The 11,429-nt window shown below is 38.1% G+C and overlaps 1 protein-coding gene across 2 annotated transcripts; it reads left to right on the forward strand.

Annotated features, from left to right (window-relative positions):
• The first annotated feature begins 197 nt into the window (after nucleotides 1-197).
• Nucleotides 198-11,315, forward strand: DBT (dihydrolipoamide branched chain transacylase E2). Of its 2 annotated transcripts, none has more exons than XM_036387628.2 (11): nucleotides 198-257; nucleotides 4,274-4,397; nucleotides 4,570-4,645; nucleotides 5,525-5,706; nucleotides 6,040-6,167; nucleotides 6,527-6,770; nucleotides 7,540-7,706; nucleotides 8,321-8,398; nucleotides 9,412-9,603; nucleotides 9,751-9,822; nucleotides 10,677-11,315. In XM_036387628.2, exons 1-11 carry the CDS (start codon nucleotides 207-209, stop codon nucleotides 10,842-10,844), a joined length of 1,482 nt encoding a protein of 493 aa, XP_036243521.1. In that variant the 5' UTR covers nucleotides 198-206; the 3' UTR covers nucleotides 10,845-11,315. The 2 variants fall into 2 exon arrangements, with proteins under 2 accessions (XP_036243521.1, XP_036243520.1); XM_036387627.1 differs by lacking the exon at nucleotides 198-257 and adding an exon at nucleotides 1,206-3,327.
• Nucleotides 11,316-11,429: the final 114 nt, after the last annotated feature.

An 11,429-nucleotide genomic window follows, 5' to 3' on the forward strand; every position in this document is an offset into this window, starting at 1 on the left:
GCTACTGCGGCCCGGGGAAGCCGCGCGCCGTGCACGGCCACTCGCGGCTCTGGCCCGCACGGGAACCCTCTCGCGGTCCCTCCCGTGGGCGTGTGCGGGCCCAGCCCGGCCCGCGGCCCCCGCCGCTGCTGGTTGGCTGTGGCGGCGCGGCCGCCGCCGGTTGGCTGTGCCGGGGGTGTGTGCGGGGCCGTTCTGCCCGGGGTAAGATGGCGGCCGTGACCGCGCTGAGGAGCAGCTGCCGAGCCGCGGGGCGCCTGGTAAGGGGAGCGGGAACCCCGCGGGCGGCGGCGCTCCCGGCCGGCCGGGGGGGAGAGATAACTCGCCGCATCCCCGAGCGCTGTTCCTGCCGTCCGGCGGGCGCACAGCGCGCACCGCGCCTCTGCAAACACGACGCGCTCGCGGAGCTGCCGCCTCGGCGGTGTCCGGGGCCGGGCAGCGCCTCAGCTCCCTCCCCGCTGTGCGCTCCCCCTGCTCCGCGCAGGTGACGGAACCCTGGCAGTGCCTGGGACCGCCCCCCGCGCTGCACGGGGACCCCCAGAACCGCACCCTCTCCCCCCGCGCTGCCCTTGCCCATGCTCCCTGGGAAAGAAACGTTTGCCTTTCTGTAATAAGACAGTGACATCCTCCTCTTCTGTCATTTCTAAGTCATCCCATTATTGCTTTGCCTATGCCTTGCTCTGCCATCACCGCTTCTCCGCCCACGCATCAGCTCCCTTTGCATACAGCATCTGCACGGAGACGGTGTGGATACACGTGCAAAAAAGGGAAACGTATTTCTTTGAATCCCAGGAGCCTTGATACTTGAAAAGTAGTTGAGATACCTTACCATAAGAAGTGAATCTACTTGGTTGCCTTTTTGAGATACTTAAAATTTCGTGAACATAGACTTAGTTCATGCTTTCTCCTGTCTTCCTGTATCATAGTCTTTTTGCTATTGTGAAGACCTTTGGTTTCCTATTATGTCATCCCTATTTTATGGGATGTCAGAGAATAAATAATTTTTGAAATTTAGAAACAAAATTAAGGATCCATTCCAGTTTCTAGTATGTTTTTTCTCTTAATAATTCATATTGTAATTTTAAAGCATAATGATGAGGAATTTTTAAATGATACTTTTGTAGTCCAGTTTTCAGCCAGTAACTTATAAGTATTCATAAATAATTTTACTAATTAAGAGCATTAAAAATAGCACTTTCTTTTAAGTTGTATTTCTAACCTTCTACTCTTAATCTTATCTTTCTTCTGATAAGATGAAAACGCTCATCTTATCTATGTGCATGCTGAACTATAGAACTGGCTGGTTTAATAGTGTGTGTTTCCTGCAAGTACATTTTGAATCTGAGCCAGGGAGCCTTTGTGTGAAGTGGCAGGGAAATGGCAATTACCTGGACGCTGGGACACGTGCCAGGTATTTGGATGAGGGATGATATCTGATTAAAACACATGACCAGGGATGTTGCTTTAGTATATAGGTAACTATATACTCGGAAATATAGAATATGTATGCAAAACACAGCCAGTGTGAGGAAATGTTCTAAAATAACTCAGTGAGACAGAAGTCAAGAAAGTTCAGCATAGCGATATCCTTTAATGCAGAGTCATTGCCTGTGAGCATGAACTGTTCAATTTGACTTGGAAATTTAGTGTTACTCCATCAGGTAATCAGTTCTCTCCAGGCTGCTTAAAACTACTTTGGTCTGAGGCCAGCATACATTTTCAGGATCAGTGGTAACTTAGACAGCTGGAGTTGGCTTGTTTTTAAGGAAACAAGCAAAGCTGAACCTGAGAGGCAAAGCAGCTCCCCGGAGTGCCCTCAGCTGCCCGCTTGGCTGGGGTCAGACCGTGCTCTGTCAGCCTGGCTGCTGCGGCCTCAGTCCCAGTGAGGGACCCAGTGGCCCTCAGCTCCTTTTTGCCAGAGTCACTGCACATCCCAGGCTTGCACAGGGAAGGTGTTACCGTGCTGTGGCAGTGTTGCCTTTAAGTTGCTGTTTAGTGTAACAGTAGCCACGTTAACAAGCTTAGTACTACCAGTTATCTTTGGAGTTAACTGATAGATTTTTCCAGACATCAAACTATATAGATGGGTATGCTATGGATATTAGAGCTAATTTTGTCTTTTATGTGCCATTTTTATTTCCTTGCTTGGCATTACACCAGTATTATGGTGATTAAATGCTGAAATTGCAAACACAGTCTCTTTGTTTTATGGATTTTAATTTTTTCCTTATTTGTAAGGAACACTGCTTTATGAAGAGATTGTGTGCTGTGTTATTACTTTAACATACTAGCACAGCAACTTTTTGGTAGGGAATCTGCAAAACTTAAAACCAGAAAGATTTCAGTTTTAAAAATGCTGTAGTTTTGAATTTTTCCTACAGATATAGTATGAAACAGCATGGTAACTCTTCAATAACAACACCAGTCTCTTTTTTTGGCAGTGACATTACTAATTCACTACCTGCATTGGTAACCAAAGGTTAAAAATCACATGGAAATCATTGTGAAACTTCACATTTAGAAATAGTTCAGAGATTTGATGTGCTCCTTGTGATCATCTTCACAGGTAAATACTGAATGTTTTTCATTTAGGGTCATGTAAAGAGAAAAGAGAGTTTTTGCAAGTTTGTGACAAAAAGATCTAGTTGAAAAATTTTTTTGGTGACATTTTTATGTAAACATGTAATATTCAAGTGGGAAGAAACCCAGAATTAAAGATAGCAGAAAAACGGGATTGTGAAGATGTACATTGTATACCCATTTTGTAATTTAATGTGAACTTTAAATGTATTCCTAGAGTATGATTTTTCATAGCTTGAAATTGCCATGTTACCTGATTGTTGAGTATAGAAAGTTGTTTGGAGGATTAATGAAAATATTTTCTATTTGCTTGTTATAGGAATTAGAAAAATACTCATTCTAGATCAGTAGGTACCATCTTAGTGGCAGGCAACTGAAAGGTAACTCAAATGATATAACTTTGTTGTGTCCATCATGATAGACTGTGTTGTATAAATGTTTGTTCTTTAAAGAAAGGGGATATTAAATATAACTTGCAGTGCCGGGTTAAATAATAGAGAGAATGAGTACATTGTCAGTTCAGAATTGTATGGCCTGCTGAATAATGTACTTTTTAAACACTGAAAAGTGATAGCAAATAGTTAAACAGTTTGGGGTGTGGGGAGGGAAACAAGAAGTTTCATATGCTCTGTAATTACTGAAAGGATTTTTTAAACAAGAAGTTAAAATGAACTTTCCCATGCAGGTATGCTGTTTTCTGGCTCCTCTAAGAAGATAATTTCTAAATTTTACAGTTTTGAGCTACTTGAGGTACATTGTAGCACCTGAATTTTTTTCATATCTCTAAATTAGTTAGAGATAGTATCTACAGATAAATTGTTATTTTTATAAATTATACAGCACTTTTAAGACAACATAACACCAAAATTACGTTAAATTTAATAATTTTTACTGGATAAGAACGCGTCTGAACTAACTTGTGTTGAGCTTAATAAAATACCTGTTTATGTCAATGCAAGCACTACCAACTTTGCTTATGATCACAATCATGACTGATTAGAAGAGACTTTAAAACATAAAGTTTTGTCTGAAGAATCTTTCAGAAAATTCTTTAGACTCTTTAAAATTGATTTCTGGATAAATATAATTATAACCATAAAAGAAAACCATCTCATGGCTAGTTATTACAAAATATCATTGAAGCTGATTTAAGGTGATGTTTACTTGAAGATGATTGCCTCCTCTATAGGAACAAAAATGAAAGGGCAACTCTCTGGGCCCTGTGGTGTGAATTTCCTTTCATTAGTACTTCTGATCAACCTCTGATGGGACAAATATGCTGGTTTTCTGTGCAGTCTAGGGAAACCTTCCAGCATTCATCCTGGATAGGAGTATTTCAGATACCTGATGTGGTTGATAGTGTGTGTGCTTTTTGTGTGCCTGTCCTGATTAAGCTAATTCCTGAGAGACACAATAGCAATGAATCACTCACCAAATGCTGTCATGATTTTTGTTAATTGGTTATGTCCCCGTGGCTTTGATCTCCCCATGTGTTGTGTTAGTGAAAGAAGCTAAAACCCGGCGAAGCTTTTGCTAATGTAAAGGTTACTGTATGTTCAAGAATGCATTCAGTGTAATTGTGTTCCATAAGAACTTCTCTTACATAGACAAGAATGAAACTATTTTAGTCTGACTGTTGGGGGATATTAAATGGGCTCTACCTGCAGTGTATTAACCCTTGAGATTTTCTCCCCAGGTTTGCATTCATCGCGTTAGATCGTGCAGCAGCATTCGCTTTACAAAATCAAAATATGTGTGCGTGTTTGACAAATCCACCCTCAAGTTTAGTCATCAACAGCGATTATTCAGAACATCTGCTGGTAATCTTTTTCATAATAAAATAATTTCTTTTATTTTGCTATTTTATGAGTGTTATGTTAGAGGTTTGCATATGGCTCATATATAGATTATTTCTGATGCATTCAGATTTTTCTGTCTGGTAACTTGTATTTAATATTAAAGATGCTGTATTTTCTTATTCTATGTTTCAAGTTTCATGTGGCCAAATTGTCCAGTTTAAGCTTTCTGACATTGGTGAAGGAATTACAGAGGTGACTGTAAAAGAATGGTAAGCTCTGCTTTCCTGGAAATACACTAAGAAATCAGCAGGTAGTTTAGTAGCTTTAGCTGTGTGATCAATGAATTATCTGAGAATATTTTTTGGGTTACTAGTCAAGTTTTTCAGGTTTCATTTTGCACATTTTGGAACCTTATACATACAGAGCTTTTTATTTTGTTTGTTTCCAGTCTCGTGTATTTGTGAGTGGAAAAATTGGGAGGAAAGGGATGCAACTGTATATAGGCTTTTCCTTTAGTGATTGATGTTTTTTGTGTTCAGGTGGCCTGTCTTTTGTTATGTTTACTTAAACTTAGCTTTAGAAACAAATAGCTAGTCTAAAGAATGAACATAATTTTATCCTGTACCCCTCCTCTATTGCTTTTAGTAAAAGATTTGAACTTCTGAATTGTTTGTAAAAAGCCAGTGATGAATGGATTAAACAAAATCAAAGTGTACAGTGAAGGAAGGCAGTGTTGAAAGGCCTTGCTCTTTGTACAAACACCTCTCTTTGCATGAAGACAGTGCTCTCTACTATCCATTTCCTTTCTGAAACTGATTGTATATTGACAAGTTGGAACTAACAACTTCCTTGCATTCAGATTAAACTTAAACATTCTTTTTTTCGATGCTTTATAATCTGACAGGAAAACTCTACTAAGGTAAATGTAATATGTGTGTAGTGATATTCATAATAATTTTGTCATTTCACCCAGCAAAGAGTTCTGTGACAAAATGCATGTAGCAAACATATCAAGTATGTAGAATTTGTTTTCTCATCTGGAATGCACTTCCATGTTGTAGGATGTATATTATTGAACTTACCAAAGGAATACACAGAACAGGTTTTTACACTGACTGTGTTTCCCAGTAGCCTGTCTTTCCTCCCAGGTACATAAAGGAAGGTGACAGTGTGTCTCAGTTTGACAGCATCTGTGAGGTGCAGAGTGACAAAGCCTCTGTTACTATCACCAGTCGCTATGATGGCATCATCAGAAAACTCCATTACAGCATAGATGATATTGCTTTTGTTGGAAAACCACTAGTGGACATTGAAATTGATGCTTCAAAAGGTATTGTAAGCCATTTTTTTCTCATGAATATTTTATGTTTGTTGTCATAAAACAATCAGTGGCAGAGAAGCTTGCTTTTTCCTCCTGAAAATCTTCAAAGATTTTTTTCCCTTTATAAAGTCAGGAAATTTGAGTAGAGAAAGTTGTGATATTTATCAAAGTTTAAATCTCCTAGCCATTTCCTCTTGAATATTTAGCTTTAGCAAGCTGTGTTCCCATCCACATTAACTCAAAGTAAATCGTAAAAAACTCAGCTGTCACAGAATGGTTGAGTTTGGAATTTAACAAATGCTTACGATGTAGTAAAGTTAATTTTTTTCTTTTTGTTTGCAGGTGTTGCCTCAGAAGAAGATGTTGTTGAAACACCTCCTATGTCTCATGAAGAGCACACTCACCAAGAGATAAAAGGTCACAAAACATTAGCAACCCCTGCAGTTCGTCGCCTGGCCATGGAGAACAATGTAGGTTTGCTGAATAAGGTCCTGCTGCATTTTACCCAGCTTTTACATGGCATTTTGACTGACTAGAAGAGCACTGATCTAGAGGAAACACTTGTTTTCAAATACATTTTACAGTGTGAAAATTGTTGTAGAAATGAAGAGGATTGTGCTTGAAGTATGCAGTCAAATACCTAGTGGGACTAGTGGGACTTTTGGATGATTTGCACTATGTTGAATACCTAATAAACTACAGAAAGGAACAGAAAACTGCAAATATGTTGGATCAGAAATGGGAATGATTTTTAACCATAGCTCACAATAGAAGATATTTTTATGTTGCTGTAAAACTAAAGTATCACTGCTTGTTATGTACTTTTCAGATTAAATTGAGTGAAGTTGTTGGGACAGGAAAGGATAACAGAATCCTTAAAGAAGATATACTCAACTACTTGGCCAAACAAACAGGAGCTATTTTGCCTCCATCCCCGAAGGCTGAAATTGTCCCACCTCAGCGGAGGGCAGAGGCTGTGCCAGCTGCTCCAAAGGACAAAGCACGCAAAATCCCCGTACCTGTTCCCAGACCCATTGCATTTGCAGGAAAAGATAAAACTGAACCTGTAACAGGTAAATCACGAAAAATAGTCTTGAGGTCATGGTAGACTACCAGTACCTGTTGCTCTGTGAGTAGCTGATTCCTTTTGATGGGAGTGTGTTTCATGTGGTTGTTATGCAAGTGAGCATTTAGGAAAACATTCTCTGTAAGAAGCATTTCTGCTGAAATTATTTTATTAAATATTTGTTCATGTTTTGGTTGGATGGAGTTGGGTTGCAAATTGTACTTGCTCATTCTTCAAGAGTATGTTGAAACAGGTAGGAATTCTAAACATGGATTTGTCATGGTAGGAGTCATTATGCAATTAGTGGTGAAGTGCAGTGAATTTAAGTTATTATCAGTGTTTAGTAAAAGCATACTGCACTATTATGTGAGTGGCATTCACACCTGTTCTGGAGAACAGTGCCATAAAAGACACTAAGGTAACCAAAAAATCACTTTAAAAGGGGACGATTAAAATTTTTTCCTTGCCTTTCAAGCAGTGTTTATTTGGAGAGGCTGGAAAGCATAATGCAGATTATCATACTATGATTTCAAATTTATACATACATAGGAGAGAGATGCAGTAATATAATTGGGAGTATTACAGTCATCACAATTGAGTTCTATGAACTCAACAACTCAGTAAGTGCTCTTTATGCTGTTCTTCTTTGGTTATGCTTTGGTTTTGGTTTGGTTTTTGTAAGTTGTGTAATTTGGTTAATGGAAACAGATGAAATTTCACCATAACTTCACAGAAGCTCATTTTGCTGGTTTAAGAAGACAATGAATATTTTCCAGGTTTTCAGAAGGCCATGGTAAAGACTATGAGTGCAGCCCTGAAGATCCCCCACTTTGGTTATTCTGATGAGATTGATTTGACTCAGCTTGTTCAGCTGCGAGAAGAGCTGAAACCTCTAGCTGAAATGCGTGGAGTTAAGCTTTCCTTTATGCCTTTCTTCATAAAGGTGAGGCCTGCAGCAGAGCCCTCTTTGGAGTACTTATACACAGGTTTTGCCAAAATCTGTTCAATGATTGTTGTAGATGTATCTCTATCATCTGAGTTATGGCAGATCACAGGAAAACTGGTTTTTTTTTTGTCTATTGAGCCACTTACCAATTTACAGTTGGAATTGCTGCTAGAGTTATATAGTGTCATTGAAGTTTTTGAAATAGTAATGGGGAAGGATAGAGTGCCTTCAGCATAATTTAATATGGAGGTAAGCATCACCAGGTGTTTGAATCACACAAAACAAGTTTTTGAAATTGTCAGTATTTTTTAACCTCATGTGAAAGGCATCATTGTTCTTGTTGGTGTTATTATTGTAATCTTTGTATTGCTAATGAATCCCTTAGGTCTGACTGTTGTTCCTTCTGTTTTTCAGAAAAGCAGGCAGTTCTGCTCATGTGCAGTGAATGTACAGATCAGTCTGGTTATGCTATAGCACTCAGAGTGCTGCCTAAACACTCATTCCATATTGTTCTTAATCTAAATTTTCTCCTATCATTACTTCTTTTCCATGAAGCTCTCTGCTTATAAACTATAAAAATCTATTTTGTTTTCTTTTGTTATATTTAACAGGCAGCCTCTCTGGGATTGCTGCAGTATCCCATTCTTAATGCTTCTTTGGATGAGAACTGTCAAAATGTCACATATAAGGTTTGTAAACTATGGATAAATGTTGTGAGCAGAAAGTGAAAAGTAATGTCTAACAGGGGCCTTTCAGAATGTCTGAGCTAATTATAAGAACCAAAATTTTGGTGCTGTGCAGGAAAATAATTTGTGCATTCAGTGTCTGAGATCTAGATTTGATTTATTGTTGGCCCTATTGCATTCGTTTGTTAGGTAAAAGTAGCTTTGTTATTCAGACTTGCCTCAAAAATGCATATTAATATATTAATTTTCTATTTTTCACCTGAATATGGGCCAAGCTTTTAAAATGAGGACATTTCAAATATAATACAACAATTTTTGGGGATTTTGTGCACGATAGTTCAACTGTTCCAACACTCAACCCTACAGTCTTGATCAAAGTTACATAGTTTTATACAAGCTGCTGGATTGATACTTCTGGGAAGCAAGTATCTATTTTCTTAAATGATACGTAATTGCACCTTGCAGTACAAACTTTTTTTGTGCTGTTTTATAAATATCTTTAAGCATCCTAATATTCCTTCCAAAACATAAAAAGAGAGTTAGCAAAGTCATCTGTAGTGGAAATGGAACATGGAGTCTCCCTTTGTTGCAGAAAAGCTGCACTTTTCATGATTGAAAAGTTTATGGTGTTTTTAGATGACTATAACACACCAAATTTCTTTTTTTTTTTCTTCTTTTTAATTTTAGTGTTCTCTTTAAAATATGTTATTTATGTTTTGTTACACATATGGTCATCCTAAAGTGCAATGTTTTCAGTGTGAAATTGATTCCAGGACTTTGTATTCTCTGAAGGTGGCATTGTCAACATCAATTTACAGTTTGCAGATGTGAGGCTAATTTAAAAAAATTATATCCTTTTCTCCCCTCAAAGTTCTATGCAGGAGTTGCTTACTAAATACAGCACTTTCCAGGTTAAAAAGATAAATAAGGAAAATGTGACTGAAGTGGCTTTTTACCTAAAATACATTTTATGTTGACAGCTTATATTAATGTCTGGTTAATGGCATTTGCTGCAGGCTTCACACAACATTGGAGTTGCAATGGACACAGAGCAAGGTTTAATTGTTCCAAACGTGAAAAATGTTCAAGTCTGCAGTGTGTTTGACATTGCTGTGGAATTAAATCGCCTCCAGTCCTTGGGCTCTGCAGGCCAGCTGGGAACAAGTGACCTCACTGGGGGCACATTCACCCTTTCAAATATTGGCACAGTAAGTACAGGGAAAATGAGAGCTGCTTCTGAAATGTAGTTTTACTGAAGTTTCATATGCCAAGAACAAAATCTGTAGCAATTAATTCAAGAGGCAATCTGCTTAAAAAAAGTTCTTAAATAATAACCTCATTTTTTTCTTTTCTAGATTGGTGGCACTTATGCCAAACCAGTGATACTACCTCCTGAAGTAGCTATTGGAGCACTTGGAAAGATACAGGTATATTCACTTTATCTCAGTGATGAGAGTGTTAGCTAAGGTCATCTCAACGAAAATGGAACATGGAGCCTGTCTTTGTTGCAGAGAAAATGCATAGCTCATGACTGAAAAGTTTGTGGTGTTTTCAAATGACTATACACATACCAGATGTTTAATTAGAAGTTTCTTACACCAAAGGTTTGTATTTATTTTCCAGAATCCTGTTTATCAAATCTATGTTTAGTCTTCGGGTCAGTAAGAAAAAATATAAATACAGTTTTTCAAGTTTTGCAACATGGCAATAGCAATTTTGCTATCAGGAGGGAGAAAACTTGAGAAGTATTCTGAAAATGCAGTTCAATTTCATAAGCCAGGTAGCTGAATCCATACAGAATTTTGGATGTGAAGGCAGTTTTATATTTTTTGAATCTCAGGGTTTAATTCTTAAATACAGACATTGGAGCTCAGTGCTGGAAATGAAATGAGTATTAACTGAAATTACCTCTATGTTCTTCCTCTGAGCATTTTTTTTCGAGGTGCTTTAAGGAAACTGCCACTTTGAGAACTAACAGTGCAATAAACTATTCAGGAAGAAAACTTTGGAGTCAGGAAAAGCTTTTACTACTTCAGTATTTCCATGAAGGTGGAAAAAGGCTCTGACTGTTCATTATGCAAGCTTGCAATATATTCTAATCCACAACACAAATAGTAATGGAAAGGTCTTGGTTTTTAGCATGGTGCTACTGCTGTCTGTCTAATTCAGCAAAATTAATTGTAATTTAGTTCAACAAATTAGCAAAAACAAGAAAAAGCAGATTTGCTAATGAAAGTATTTAATTTAATAATTCTGGTTTTGTCCTTCCTCTGATTTTTAGGTTCTTCCTCGGTTTAATAGCAAAGGTGAAGTAGTCAAAGCACAAATAATGAATGTGAGTTGGTCAGCTGATCACCGCATCATTGATGGAGCTACCATGGCCCGGTTTTCTAACTTGTGGAAATCTTACTTGGAGAACCCTGCTTCAATGCTGCTGGACCTTAAATAAAGGAAACCATGGCTAGAAAATGCCTTTAAACTCTGTGGATTAGACTGAATAGTTACACAAGCTGTCTCTGCTAACATGTGCCCTTTACTACGTGCATTATATAATAATGTTATGTGGTTGAAAGTTCTCAACAGCTGATATCAGTCTCAATTAGTTGTTGCTTCTTTCATTTTGTATTGCTGTAATTTCATCTACAGCAGACTGTCAAACTGAGTAGGTCACAGCTTCTGAATATGGTGGTGGAATGTCTTTATTTTGCCTTTATAATAATGATTGTCAGGCTGGTGTGACTGAGTGCCACTGCTCTACACCTGCAGCATTTATAATCTGAAGGGAAATTTTGGAGGGGAGTACTCATAGTTCTTCTATTTTGGACACATAAATTTATTTTAACAAATAATATCTGAACTCCTAAAAGGGATTATGCAAAAATCATATACAAATAAAATGCCTTTAATGCTTCTGCTGTAAGATGTCCAGAGAGCTTTTTGTTGTTTAACTGAGTTAACCTTTTAAGTGTTTTGCTAGTCCACTTTTCCTGGCAGTTACTTGCACAGGTACTCTTTATCAAACTATAAATGAAGA

The sequence above is a fragment of the Molothrus ater genome, chromosome 9 (assembly GCF_012460135.2).
Source record: "Molothrus ater isolate BHLD 08-10-18 breed brown headed cowbird chromosome 9, BPBGC_Mater_1.1, whole genome shotgun sequence".
Lineage (NCBI taxonomy): Eukaryota > Metazoa > Chordata > Aves > Passeriformes > Icteridae > Molothrus > Molothrus ater.

Bases quoted from the DNA above. Each gene is read 5' to 3' on its own strand.
- DBT (XM_036387627.1), top strand. From the start codon at position 3,265: ATGCTGTTTTCTGGCTCCTCTAAGAAGATAATTTCTAAATTTTACAGT. The intron at 7,707-8,320 runs GTGAGGCCTGCA...TATATTTAACAG, and splicing joins TTATGCCTTTCTTCATAAAG to GCAGCCTCTCTGGGATTGCT. The intron at 8,399-9,411 runs GTTTGTAAACTA...CATTTGCTGCAG, and splicing joins GTCAAAATGTCACATATAAG to GCTTCACACAACATTGGAGT.